Source organism: Scardinius erythrophthalmus (genome assembly GCF_964197995.2).
Source record: "Scardinius erythrophthalmus genome assembly, chromosome: 20".
Taxonomy (NCBI): Eukaryota; Metazoa; Chordata; class Actinopteri; order Cypriniformes; family Leuciscidae; genus Scardinius; species Scardinius erythrophthalmus.
The window spans coordinates 38,797,981-38,812,808 of record NC_138240.1 but is presented as its reverse complement, the minus strand read 5'-3'; the positions used below and the strand labels follow the sequence as shown (position 1 = coordinate 38,812,808).

General features: G+C 38.8%; 1 protein-coding gene across 3 annotated transcripts in view; it reads left to right on the top strand.

Annotated features, from left to right (window-relative positions):
• Positions 1-3,177: 3,177 nt before the first annotated feature.
• LOC308681337 (uncharacterized protein) overlaps positions 3,178-14,828 on the top strand; it is a 64,891-nt gene continuing 53,240 nt past the window's right edge. The window contains exon 1 of one of the 3 annotated variants that reach the window (XM_081350140.1): positions 3,178-3,350. In XM_081350140.1, coding sequence (XP_081206266.1) covers positions 3,309-3,350 — 42 coding nt within the window. In that variant the 5' untranslated portion in view covers positions 3,178-3,308. The remainder of the gene's footprint in view (positions 3,351-14,828) is intronic. The other 2 variants (XM_081350141.1, XM_081350139.1) reach the window with 2 other exon arrangements.

Sequence of the window (14,828 nt, the reverse complement as noted above, 5' to 3'; positions counted from 1 at the left end):
CGACACACGTTGATTGCGTAAAACGAGGCCAATTTGACCTTTGCTCTTTCACTTTCTGAGCCATTTCCCTTCGTTTGTGCCCTTCGTTTACACGCAAACGGAGAATTCGCCTCTGAAAACGATTCTTTCTAAAAACTCCGGCCAGAGTGGAGATTTTGGAAAACTTTGTTTGCACGTTTGCATGTACACCGAGAAAACTTGAGTTTTAGGCAGCCGACGTTGTTTGGGGATTCTGATTGGCTAACGTGTGTGCACGATGTTATTCTTGAAAACGGAGAGGGTGAAATGTCCATTTATGAAAAGAGCCGGCCATGTGTAAACGTAGCCTGAACAATACGCAGCAAAGTTAGGCATGTATATAGCATTACAATTGGCTGAATGACACAGGGAATTCAATGCTGCCGCATGCCTTATCATAATTCATGAAGACGAGTCCAGTTTGACCTTTGCTCTCTCACTTTCTGACCAAGAGACAGCAAAGTCATTTTGCTCTTTGTAAACTGCAAATAATAAGCTTTATATGGATTTAAAATGGAAATAAATGCATTGAGTGCACGTGTGTATCTATGGTGTATTGACAGTATTGTTTTATAGTAGTGTAGCTACATACAGGGTTCGAAATGACTTAGGACTCTTGGGGGGTCCCCTAAAATTCAATTATTAAAAATTCTGAAGACTACCTTGCTACACTATACTGTAGGCAAAATTATATGGACCAATGTTGAAGGTGGGATAATGGTCTTGGGATGTTTTCATGGTTTGGGCTAGGCCCAGTATTGTAGTGGTGCCTGGAGAAGTGGCTATAATCTAACAGGTAAACCTCTAACTCTGGAGCAACAAAGTTGCAAGTTCTTTTTCCTCTTTTTCCCTCAGAATTGCGAGATATAAAGTCAGAATTGGATGAAATAAAGTAACAATTGCGTCTTATAAAGTCAGAATTCTGACTTTTTTTCTCACAATTGCGACTTTAGGCTATATCACGCAATATAGGCTACTGACTTTATAACACATAATTGCAAGTTTATATCTTTTCTCAGAATTGTGAGATATAAACTAACAATTGTGATATATAAAGTCCAATTCTAAGGGGGAAAAAGACGGACTTTTTTTTTTTTTTACCTCAGAACAGTTTATATCTCACAATTCTGACTTTATAACACGCAATTGCGACTTTATATCATGCAATTCTGACTTTATATCTCCTAATTGCGTATTATAAAGTCAGAATTGCGAGATATAAACATGCAATTCTGAGAAAAAAAGTCAGAATTTCAAGTAGCCTATATTTCTCGCAATTGCGAGTATATATCTCATAATTCTGACTTTATAACACACAACTGCGACTTTATATCACGCAATTTTGACTTAACACACAATTGCGACTTTATATCACGCAATTCTGACTTTATAACCTGCAATTGCGACTTTATATCACGTAATTCTGAGATAAAAAGTCAGAATTGTGAGATGTAAACTCTCAACTGTGAGAAAAAAAAGTCAGAATTGTGAGATTAAAAAGTCGCTATTACCTTTTTTATTTTTCACTCTGTGGCGGAAACAAGTTTCCATAGTCTGCTGTTAGCTGGCAGATCATTTGGCTTCATACACATAACCTTACAGCAAGCAAGAAACGTTGACAAACGTAGGCTACGGACCCTACTCTTAATCATTACACTGGGTATCTAGTTAATGCAACTTTTGATATAGGAACTCGAACTCGTAATATTTTACTATAAGCAATTATGGAGATATAAACATAATCGAAGCACTTACAGGATTTTCATTCAGGTTTTCACTTTTGTGAGGTTTCGTTTTGCCGCGTTCAGCTACAGCACGTGTCTGCGGGAGCACCACAACAACAATCTGTGACGCTGTATAGGAACTCACTCGGCTATTAGCTGCCCTGATTGCTGCCTCGCGCTAGGAAATAAATTAATTACTGTTGTAAATATAAAACGTCACTAAAGACCTATAATTTTCACAATCATTTTTAATGTTAAAGTATATTTGTCGGGGACCCCCCAAAATCCAAAAATAAATTCTTATGGGGGGTCCCTAATGACTTATGGAGGGTCCGGGACCCCCCCCCCCAGACCCCCCTCATTTCGAACCCTGGCTACATAGAATCTGTGAAATGCTTATAGATTATTAAATGTTTAATTTTTGTAGAGCCCAATAACACTTTTTCCACCCCCAAGTTGCCAGACATGTTGAAATATTATGCTGTCCATTTAAAAGGAATGACAATTTTATCATATATATATATATTGTTATGGAATATGCAATTATTCTATTATAAACATGCCTTTTTGTATATAAAGAACTTCTGTATTGTAGTAAACCACAATAGTAACCCTATATAAAGAAAGTGGTCTATAAAGAAAAACACTGTAAATTGTTTTTGTAAAATGGTTATCATTTAGGACAGATTTGACTTACTTTACCTAACCCGAGAATAATTAAAATAAGGTAAAAGGTTTTTAAAATTACGCACCATAAAACAATATATATATATATAGATAGATAGATAGATAGATAGATAGATAGATAGATAGATAGATAGATAGATAGATAGATAGATAGATAGATATAAAATTTAAAAAAAAAAATATTTTTTATAAATAGACTTATTTACTATTGTGATATAAACATTAAAACGCAAACACATATTATAGTAATGAATGGTTTGATTTTTTACAGCTAAAAGATCTGATTTTGGTTTAATTTCGCTGGGCCGTTCTCGAGATATAAGCGGAAAACCAAATTCCCATTCATTCATTCATTCATTCATTCATTAATTCTGCCCAAGACATCCTCCAGGGTCACGCGCAAATCTGAGCGTGGACAGGAATGATGTTAGGAAGTTAATCTTAACTAATTAAGATTAGTTTTCTTACTTGGCAGATAATTTTGCTTGTTTTAAGCATAAACTCACTTAATTTTGATTTCCTCCAGAAAACAAGACATAATATATTATGCCATTTTACATCTTGATTTAAGAATTTTATAGATATTTGTACTGAAAACAAGACAAAAATACTGAGTAAGAAAAGCATTTTTCTCTTTTGCAGTGTAGACAGTGTCCTGGCCCCGACTTTAGTAAAGCTGAAAGCAGACGTGTTTGCACTGGAAGAGCAATGAAGAGCATGCCAGACTTCAACATACTGCAACTGACTTATGACAGCAGCAGCGACAACACAAATAGAAAGTGAAAGTGAAAGTCCAGTTAGAAAATATTTTGGCGGAGCTCGTGTTCATGTTAAGAAAACACAATAATCGATCAATTCAACGGGAAAACGTTGGACAGGATGGACAGGCGTACAGAAGATCCCGTTCATTGCAGTAAAACGGTATGAATGATTCATTTCGCACCTGAACATCAGCAACAACACCATCATTACAAGCTCTGTTGTAGTTATCTGTTCTAGGGTTCAGAATGTAACTCCATATTCAGTTCTAAATATAGAATCCCAGAAACGACGCCTAACAGAAACAGAACGTTAGGTCATGTTTTAGAAGTTGGCTTACTTCAACTGCGAGTGCGTTTTGTTTGATATTTTTGAGCGCTGCGCGAGGACAGCATCAGTCACTTCCTAACTCTTCCTGTTTAGTTCATCTTTCTATGCACAACAAATATGACCAGGGCCGGAACCATGGATATTGATATTCTCGATGCTGCTCTGTTGCACTCCATTACTACACACAGTGTGTTGTTAGGATGACAAAGAGTACTACATATTTCGCTTTAGGAGCGCGGTTACGTTAGTTTAAGTTTGGTTGGATATTCGCCGGACATTCGTGTTCCCTTGCCACTGTTCTATAAAGTCGACAGTCTTACAAAGAATACAAATCAATACAACGATTGCAACCAGTGTATATCGACATGAAATATTCATTCAAAATAACCTTACGTGCATTATAGCTGCATATTAAAACACGAGAATACTTTGACGCGCTGCCTAAGGGAACGTCTACAAATTCAACCAACTGCGGTAAAACGTAATATTTGTATTAATTTAAATTACCTTTAAAACTTAAAACAGACATGTTCATATGTCAAAGCTTGTAGTAGGTTCCGATTAGTAAGTTACTACAGGTGAAATTTCGCCAATACCTCCCTTACTGTATGTACAGTACATTAATATATTTAGAAAATAATTACTGTAATCCATCAAAAGTTTTATTTTTATATTCCAAAGGTTGTAGTACCTTTCTAGTGACCAGAATGACTTACTTCAGGTGAAATTTTGCTAATACCTCCCTTACTGTACATACAGTACACAAATATCTTTTGAAAAAAAATCACTAATTCACCAAATGGGTTTTTTCATATTCCAAACATTGTAGTACATAGTGACCAGACTGTGACATTTTACCAACACCTCCATTATTGTATGTGCAGTACACTCATATTTGTAGAAAAGCGCTGCACCTGGCGGCTCTCCTTCTTCCACCTCTGTTGGAAAGGTTTATGAGATGGAGAGGGTTATTTTAGTTTTTTTTTTTTTTGATATCTTTTATTTGAACATGTAAATACAATAAAAAAAGAAAGAAAAATCAGAGAAAAAAAAAACATATAAACAACAAAATAAAACTCCATACTTTCCAGTACTTAAAAAGAAACCTCTATTTACATGTACAAAAAGGAGTAGGAAGAAGTCAAACTTTACATAAGTCAAACTCCTACCCCTTTATACCCCTACTACTATATTTAAGGCAATGGATACAAAATTATAAATCTACAGAGATAATAAATCTATAATCAATGAAAATATATTTTCAAAAGTTCTATTCACATACATATATTACACCTACTGTACACAGCAATATTTATACACATACTATAAATTATTCAATATAAGCTCATTATTTAGTTTATCCCACAATTTAACGCCACTGACAGATAAACAGAAAATTTTTCTAGTAGTTCGAAAACTGGGAGTCTTAACTGGGAGAATTTGACATTCCCCTTAAATCGTATCTCTCTTTCAAGAACCTTTGCTGTATATTGCCAGGAAATAAATTGTTTCTAGCCTTGAACATAATTATAGCTGTATGAAATTCAACCAGAAAAAGAAGTTTTAAAAATAATGAGTTGGTATGTTCCAAATATCCAGTGTTATAAATTATTATTATTGCTCTTTTGTGAAGTATAAATAATGATTGCAATGAATTTTGATTCCCCAAACCTCTACAAAACACCAGTGAGAAAAAAAAAAAAAAAAAAAAAAAAGTAGCGTGATCTGTAATCCAGAATGTTCGCTTTAGCCAGGACTGAAATACTTCTAGACAGTTTTGTTTGAATATATTTTATGTGAGATTTCCAGCAAATCCTGGCATCTATAATCACTACAAGGAATTTCATCTATGTTGACACTTTCGATCTGTAACTGAAATTGTTTGATTGAATTACAATTGCCAAAAATCATGAATTTAGTTTTGCTTAAATTGAATGATAACTTGTTTATGTCAAACCACTGTTTTATTTTTTTATTATTAAGTCCAGGAGTTGCTGTAAATTCTGACCAGAACCAAAGATATTTGTGTCGTCAGCAAATAACACAAATTTCAGTAGTTCAGATACTTTACATATGTCATTTATGTAAAGAATAAATCATTTTGGTCCCAATACTGACCCCTGGGGGACACCACACGCTAGATCCAAACATTCAGATGTATAATCTCCCAACTTCACAAATTGTTTCCTGTCTTTTAAATAACTGATTAACCAATTCAGCACTATCACCCTGATCCATAGCCTTTGATTAATTGTCAAAGAATTAATTTTTAATTAATTCATGATTAATTGTATCAAACGCTTTTTTCAAATCAATGAATACCCCCAACTCCATATTTCTTTTTGTCTGTGGAATTTGTAATTTCTTCAATGAGTTCGGTTAAAGCTAGTGATGTTGACCTATTTTTTCTGAATCCATATTGACTGTCAATGAGTAATTTGTATTTATCAATGAATTTGTCCAATCTGTCATTGAAGAGTTTTTCTAGAATTTTTGAAAATTGTGGCAGTGGAGAGACAGGCCTGTAATTTGTGAAGTGGTGTTTGTCTCCAGTTTTGTACAGAGGTATGACTTTTGCTGTTTTCATTTTTGTTGGAAATTGACCAGTTTGAAATGACAAATAAAAAATTTAAGTTAATGGTTTTGAAATCCCCTCAATTACATTTTTTACTATCTTCATATCTATTTCACTGCAATCATGCTTTAGTTTTGCATTTTTTAACAATATATATTATTTCTTTTTATTCTACTGCTTTAAGAAACATTGAACATTGATTTCTTAAGATCATTGTATCTGTTATTGATTATCAGTGGAATAGGAATTATTTAGCTAAATCTGGTCCGACATTTACAAAATATTTATTAAAGTTATTGACCACATCCTCCACATTTTTAATGTTCTTTTCATTATCAATGGAATTCTGGGGATAATTAGACTGTCTCGTGCCCCTTCTCATAATACTGTTTAGTATATTCCATATACCCTTCATATTATTTTTATTATTATCTAATAGATTACTATAGTATTCTCTCTTACAAGTTCTCATAATCTTAATTAAGTAATTTTTATATTTCTTATATTTATTTTCTGCTTCTATAGTTCTGTATTTAATAAATTCTCTATAAATTGTATTTTTCTTTTTACAGGCATTTTGTAATCCTTTTGAAATCCACGGTCTATCACTATATTTTTGTTTTCCGCAATATTTTATTATCGGACAATTCTTATCATATAATAATTTAAATATTCTTAGGAATTCACCATATACTTTATCAATATCGTTTTCCTTATATATTATTTCCCAGTCTTGTGAAAGCAAATCATCTTTAAATGCAACCATAGACTCTTCTGTTCTGACCCGTCTGAATAGAGGTTTATTGCCTTTTTTAGATGTGTAATTGCTGTTGTAAACTGTAAAAACTGGTAGGTGGTCACTACAGTTTTTCTCAAGTCAAGTCAAGTCATCTTCATTTATATAGTGCTTTTAACAATGTAGATTGTTTCAAAGCAGCTTTACAGAGATAAACGTATAATTTAAGGTAACAGAGATTGTTTTGGCTTTATAGCGGTTCTTTAATAAAGTTATTTTCCAGCTAAAGTTAGTTTTGATTGATTCGCTTCCGTCGCAACGATCATTTGTTATTAAATTAGGGGCCGCTAAGACGACACCATTCTCTCTACACAGACTTTAAACGCAAACCTGTGAGAAACGCTGATGGCGTTCACATGCGCATTAAGAATTGGTTCTATAGTTATGTGCGTTTGAATATATGTGCGCAGGTTTGTAATTCCCTACAAACCAAGCCTAAACAAAGTACTGGTGTTTCCTTATAATTTTTGATACAGAATTTTATTTTATTTTATCAATTCGGGGTAGATACGCGAATTGAGTTTCCCGACAACGCTTTATCTGTAGAGTGGTAAAGGGATCCTCCATAGGGAGAGACTAGTTGGCACTTCAGCACTGCGTTGTCATCGGGTCCAGGCGAAGGTCCTTCATCAGATCTGGATACGGCCTGGATCCGGCAGGCTGCGGGAAAACCTCGGGATAAACACAGACACTAAAATTAGCGTAGATGCCATTCTTCTTATGATGTAACGAGTACATCAGGATTTATGGGAAGTGTTCCCGGTTCCGGCTGACCTAATCTATGCAGCCTAACATTGAATTATAGGAGTCTATAATGTATTATGTGAACGCTAGGTCAAAGAGATGTGTCTTTAGTCTAGCTTTGAACTGACAGAGTGTGTCTGCTTCCCGGACAATGGTAGGAAGACTGTTCCAGAGTTTTGGTGCTAAATAGGAGAAGGATCTACTGCCAGCAGTCGATTTTGGCCGGAATTTTGAGATCGCAATAGACGTGAAGGACTATAATGTGTTAAGAGCTCGCTCAAGTACTGCGGAGCTAAACCATTCAGTGCTTTGTAAGTGATCAGCAATATTTTAAAATTGATGCGATGTTTAATAGGCAGCCAGTGCAGTGTTGACAGAACCGGGCTAATATGGTCATACTTCCTGGTTCTGGTAAGAACTCGAGCTGCTGCGTTTTGGACCAGCTGTAGTTTGTTTATTAAGCGTGCAGGGCAACCACCCAGTAGAGCATTACAATAATATAGCCTTGAGGTCATGAACGCATTAACTAACTGTTCCGCATTTGTCAATGAGAGCATACGATGTAATTTAGATATATTTTTAAGATGGAAAAATGCGGTTTTACAGATACTAGACACGTGGCTTTCAAATGAGATATTGGTATCAAAGAGCACACCCAGGTTCCTAACCGACGACGAAGACTTTACAGAGCAGCCATCGAGTGTTAGACAGTATTCTAGGTTATTACGTGAGGAAGTTTTTTGTCCTATAATTAGAATCTCTGTTTTTTCAGAGTTTAGAAGTAGGAAATTACGAGTCATCCAATTTTTTATATCAGCTGTGCATTCCGTTAATTTTGTGAATTGGTAAGTTTCGTTAGGTTTTGAAGAAATATAGAGCTGAGTATTGTCAGCATAACAGTGAAAATTAATGCCATGTTTCCTAATGATATCTCCTAATGGTAGCATGTACAGAGTGAACAGCAGCGGTCCTAGTACTGAGGCTTGTGGTACGCCATACTGAACTTGTGACCGATGAGACATCTCTTCATTTACTGCTACAAACTGATAACATTCAGATTAGTATGATTTAAACCATGCTAGTGCAATTCCACTAATGCCAACATAATTTTCGAGTCTATTTAAAAGAATGTTGTGGTCAATAGTGTCAAATGCAGCACTAAGATCGAGTAACACTAATAGAGAGACACAACTACGATCAGATGATAAGAGCAAATCATTTGTGACTCTAACGACAGCTGTCTCGGTACTATGGTATGGTCTAAATCCGGACTGGAAATCTTCACAGATATCATTTCTTTCTAAAAAGGAACACAGTTGTGAGGATACTGCCTTTTCTAATATCTTTGACAGAAAAGGTAGATTCGAGATCTGCCTGTAATTGACTAATTCTGTAGGATCAAGTTGAGGTTTTTTAACAAGCGGTTTAATCATAGCCAGCTTAAAGGTTTTTGGTACGTATCCTAGAGACAAAGATGAATTAATGATATTAAGAAGAGGATCTACGACCTCTGAAAGCATCTCTTTCAGTAGCTTAGTCGGTATAGGGTCTAACATACATGTTGTAGATTTAGATGATTTAACGAGTTTAGTAAATTCTTCCTCTTCTATAACAACAAACGAATCAAATTTTCCCTCAGGGAGACTACAATGCACTGCCTGATGTAATACTGTAGTAGACAGTTGCATAGTTATAATTTTCTCCCTGATATTATCAATTTTATAAGTGAAGAAGTTCATAAAGTCATCACTGCTGTGTTGCTTGGAAACTTCTGGGCTTGAAGCTTTCTTTTTCGTTAGTTTAGCCACCGTTTCAAATAAATACCTAGTATTATGTTTATTTTCTTCTAATAGGGTTGAAAAATAAGCAGATCTAGCAGCTTTTAAAGCCTCTCTGTAAGCAATCGAGCTCTCTTTCCATGAAATGCGAAATACCTCTAGTTTTGTTTTCTTCCAGTTGCGCTCCATTTTTCTGGCTGCTCTCTTAAGGGCCCGAGTGTGATCGTTGTACCACGGCGTTGGACTATTTTCTTTAATCTTCTTTAAGTGCAACGGAGCAACTGTGTCTAAAGTGCTGGAAAAGAGAGAGTTAAAAGTTTCTGTTGCAATATCGAGTTCTTCTAAGCTATCCGGGATGCTGAGATGATGAAACTGATCAGGAAGATTATTAATAAAGCAATCTTTAGTGGCAGAAGTGATAGGTCTCACATATTTGAAACACGGAGTCGGCTTTGCAGCCTTGGCTAAATGAAGTTTACACAAGACTAGATAATGATCTGAGATGTCATCGCTCTGCTGCAGAATTTCAACGGCATCAACATCTATTCCGTGTGATAATATTAGATCTAGAGTATGATTACGACAGTGAGTAGGTCCTGAAACGTGTTGTCTAACTCCAATAGAGTTTACAATGTCTTTAAATGCCAATCCCAATGCATCTTTTTCATTATCGATGTGTATATTAAAATCAACAACAATTAGTACTTTATCTGCAGTCAATATTAATTCTGATAGAAAGTCCGCAAATTCTTTGATAAAAAATTTTATGGTGCCCAGGTGGCCTGTATACAGTAGCCAGCACAAATCTCAAACGTGATTTATCATTTATACTATATATTTTTACATTAAGTACTAACACTTCAAAAGAATTATATTTAAAACTTGATTTCTCGATTGCTTAAACACATTTGCCCACTCTGACATCACATTTTCAAAACAGTTAACACACAGGATAAAACTGAAGCTCAATGGCCAAAATGACTCATTTTGTTAGCAAAATCCTCTAACACTCACAAAACATTAAAAACATGCAACATAAACAAATATTTCCATCAAACAGCACAACTTGTGGTCAAATTAATTTATTCTTTCAATCAATCATTACACAATGGACAACAAAATACAAAATACACCCATCAATATGGAATATGATACTTTACAAACTCAAATGGATACTGGAAAAAAAAAAGCTACCAAAGGAAACTTATGGGTGGAAATACCTTTAAAAAAAGATATATATATATATATGGTATCTTTCACATTTAGTCCATTCGTTCTTGACGATTATGCCACAGGTTCTCATCAACATCGCATTGAATGTTTTCCCTTGCAATGCACCAAGGGAAATACCTCCTTGCATGGCGTATCCATCCCTGGCAGTCCTCTGCATCTATTGCCAGGCAACCAGCATTCATTGCCTCCAGGAGGGGCATCTGCTCATATGCCCGGTGATCATACACCTTCCACCTCCAAGCAGAGAAGAACTCCTCGATTGGGTTCAGAAAAGGCGAGTACTGTATGCAGGGAGGAATTGCATCATAATACGAGGCTGTGCTGCAAACCATTCATTCACAAGGCGAGAGAGGTGGAAAGCCACATTGTCCCAAATTATGACATACAGAGTCATGCCAGGCCTCAACAGCCCTCTCTCTTCGGGTGGAATCAGTATTTCTTTCAATGCATCAAGAAATGTGATGAGGCGTTCTGTATTGTATGGGCCAATAGTTGGTATGTGGCAAAGGACCCCATCATTGGAGATGGCAGCACACATGGTGATATTGGCACCCCTCTGACCTGGCACTGTGACAGTGGCCCTCTGCCCAATGATGTTCCTCCCGCGTCTCCTCACTTTACAGAGGTTGAAGCCGGCTTCATCCACAAAAATGAATTTTTGATGTGCCCCTTAAGCTTCAAGCTCCATTATTCTCTAAGAAAAGCAAATTCATAAAGCAAATTATTCCAGTCGCATGTAACTATGGTAAACAAGGTATTACAATAAAAAAATCTGTTCCTGCACATACTTGAATCGTGCCTCCTTTACGATGTCAGAGTTTCACGAGTTCACACTTACATATAATTTGAATGGGTAAGTTTAATGCGTATATGGCGTGCTGTCCGGAGGGAGGGCTCCGAGCTCGGAGTTCAGCCCGAACCCAGAGTACTCCCCCCGTATGTAAGTGTTTAGGACTAGAAGCGTGGAGAAGGGGTGGTGGAGGGATGCTGCAAAAACTGTCAATGGAATGAGGTGAGACTGCTGAGTATATATACCTCTCACCATTGATTGCTGAGTGCTCTCCACCTGTGTTAATTATCTGAACGTGCTCCTCCCGAACCTTGTTAATAAAACATCATTTCACGAGTTCACACTTACATATAATTTGAATGGGTAAGTTTAATGCGTATATGGCGTGCTGTCCGGAGGGAGGGCTCCGAGCTCGGAGTTCAGCCCGAACCCAGAGTACTCCCCCCAAAGGCTAAAAAGGACAGCCGCCGGACTAAAGATCCCCCAAAGTGCCAAGTTTGGCGGGCTGGTATCTCAAGAAGGGCCTGGATGATGACCGGGAAGACCCGTAATGGTGGCTCACTGCCTGGCTGATGTCCCCTGTTGGTCTGTAAACGGGGAGCGGTTGTAGTTGACAGAAAACAGGAAAGTGAGTGCTTGCCTCTGAGATTTCCTCACACTGCGTCGCTGGAAGAAAAGAGAAAACATTAGTACTCCACTGGGAAAGTTCTCACTCCGTCCGCTGTGAGACCAATGCTCACTGGACGGAAAGGAAACAGGAAAATGAGTGCTTGCCCAGGAGATTCTCACACTGCATCATTGGATGAAAGAGAAAACGTAAGTGCTCCACTGGGAAAGTTCTCACTCCGTCCGCTGTGAGACCAATGCTCGCTGGACAGAAAGGAAACAGGAAAGTGAGTGCTTGCCCAGGAGATTCTCACACTGCATCATTGGATGAAAGAGAAAACGTAAGTGCTCCACTGGGAAAGTTCTCACTCCGTCCGCTGTGAGACCAATGCTCGCTGGACGGAAAGGAAACAGGAAAATGAGTGCTTGCCCAGGAGATTTTCTCACATTGCATCATTGGATGAAAGAGAAAACGTAAGTGCTCCACTGGGAAAGTTCTCACTCCGTCCGCTGTGAGACCAATGCTCGCTGGACGGAAAGGAAACAGGAAAATGAGTGCTTGCCCAGGAGTTTCTCTCACACTGCATCATTGGATGAAAGAAAAAACGTAAGTGCTCCACTGGGAAAGTTCTCACTCCGTCCGCTGTGAGACCAATGCTCGCTGGACGGAAAGAAAACAGGAAAGTGAGTGCTTGCCCAGGAGTTTCTCATACTGCATCGCTGGATGAAAGAGAAAATGTTAAGTGCTCCACTGGGAAGTTCTCACTCCGTCCGCTGTGAGACCAATGCTCGCTGGACAGAAAGAGGAGACAGTAAAGAAGAGACAGTAAAAGGAGTTTTTTTTTTTTAATATGGAACCGGTTGGTCCTGATGTAGCTTTGAAAAGCATCGGAGGACCATCTCCCAAGGGCTTGAATCTGCTGTTGGGAGAGGCCTTTTTGGGCTGCTGAAGTTGCTGCCCCGATGCGGAATGAGTGACTTGAAAAATTCTTTGCTGGAACGCCTGACTGTTGGAGAACAGATTTGAGGTGTTTCTGGAACCAAAAACGGGTCACGGGTTTTTTGGATTCATCTAAGAACAGGGGTTCCAGAGGAGATTTAGCCTGAGAACTTCTCCATTGCAGATATGCCAGAATTGACTGGTATGGTTGGATTTGCGAAGCGAGGTTAAAAATGTAGATGAAGTGACTTTTTTGGTTTGGTCAGTCTTACTTTGTTTGATCAAGTATTATAGGAGACATCACTGCTGTGGCAGTGGAGGCATTAGCCAGAGTAAAAGAGCTCCAGTGGGAGCATAGGAGACATCACTGCTGTGACAGTGGAGAAATTAGCCAGAGTAAAAGAGCTCCAATGGGAGCATAGGAGACATCACTGCTGTGGCAGTGGAGGCATTAGCCAGAGTAAAAGAGCTCCAGTGGGAGCATAGGAGACATCACTGCTGTGGCAGTGGAGAAGATTAGCCAGAGTAAAAGAGCTGCAGTGGGAGCAGAGGAGACATCACTGCTGTGACAGTGGAGGCATTAGCCAGAGTAAAAGAGCTCCAGTGGGAGCATAGGAGACATCACTGCTGTGACAGTGGAGGCATTAGCCAGAGTAAAAGAGCTCCAGTGGGAGCAGAGGAGACATCACTGCTGTGACAGTGGAGGCATTAGCCAGAGTAAAAGAGCTCCAGTGGGAGCATAGGAGACATCACTGCTGTGACAGTGGAGAAATTAGCCAGAGTAAAAGAGCTCCAATGGGAGCATAGGAGACATCACTGCTGTGGCAGTGGAGGCATTAGCCAGAGTAAAAGAGCTCCAGTGGGAGCATAGGAGACATCACTGCTGTGGCAGTGGAGAAGATTAGCCAGAGTAAAAGAGCTGCAGTGGGAGCATAGGAGACATCACTGCTGTGGCAGTGGAGAAATTAGCCAGAGTAAAAGAGCTCCAATGGGAGCATAGGAGACATCACTGCTGTGGCAGTGGAGGCATTAGCCAGAGTAAAAGAGCTCCAGTGGGAGCAGTGGAGACATCACTGCTGTGACAGTGGAGGCATTAGCCAGAGTAAAAGAGCTCCAGTGGGAGCAGAGGAGACATCACTGCTGTGACAGTGGAGGCATTAGCCAGAGTAAAAGAGCTCCAGTGGGAGCAGAGGAGACATCACTGCTGTGACAGTGGAGGCATTAGCCAGAGTAAAAGAGCTCCAGTGGGAGCATAGGAGACATCACTGCTGTGGCAGTGGAGGCATTAGCCAGAGTAAAAGAGCTCCAGTGGGAGCAGAGGAGACATCACTGCTGTGACAGTGGAGGCATTAGCCAGAGTAAAAGAGCTCCAGTGGGAGCATAGGAGACATCACTGCTGTGGCAGTGGAGACATTAGACAGAGTAAAAGAGCTCCAGTGGGAGCATAGGAGACATCACTGCTGTGGCAGTGGAGACATTAGACAGAGTAAAAGAGCTCCAGTGGGAGCATAGGAGACATCACTGCTGTGGCAGTGGAGAAGATTAGCCAGAGTAAAAGAGCTCCAGTGGGAGCATAGGAGACATCACTGCTGTGGCAGTGGAGGCATTAGCCAGAGTAAAAGAGCTCCAGTGGGAGCAGAGGAGACATCACTGCTGTGGCAGTGGAGGCATTAGCCAGAGTAAAAGAGCTCCAGTGGGAGCATAGGAGACATCACTGCTGTGGCAGTGGAGAAGATTAGCCAGAGTAAAAGAGCTCCAGTGGGAGCATAGGAGACATCACTGCTTTGGCAGTGGAGAAGATTAGCCAGAGAAACAGAGCTCTAGTGAGCGCGGAGGAGACATTACTGT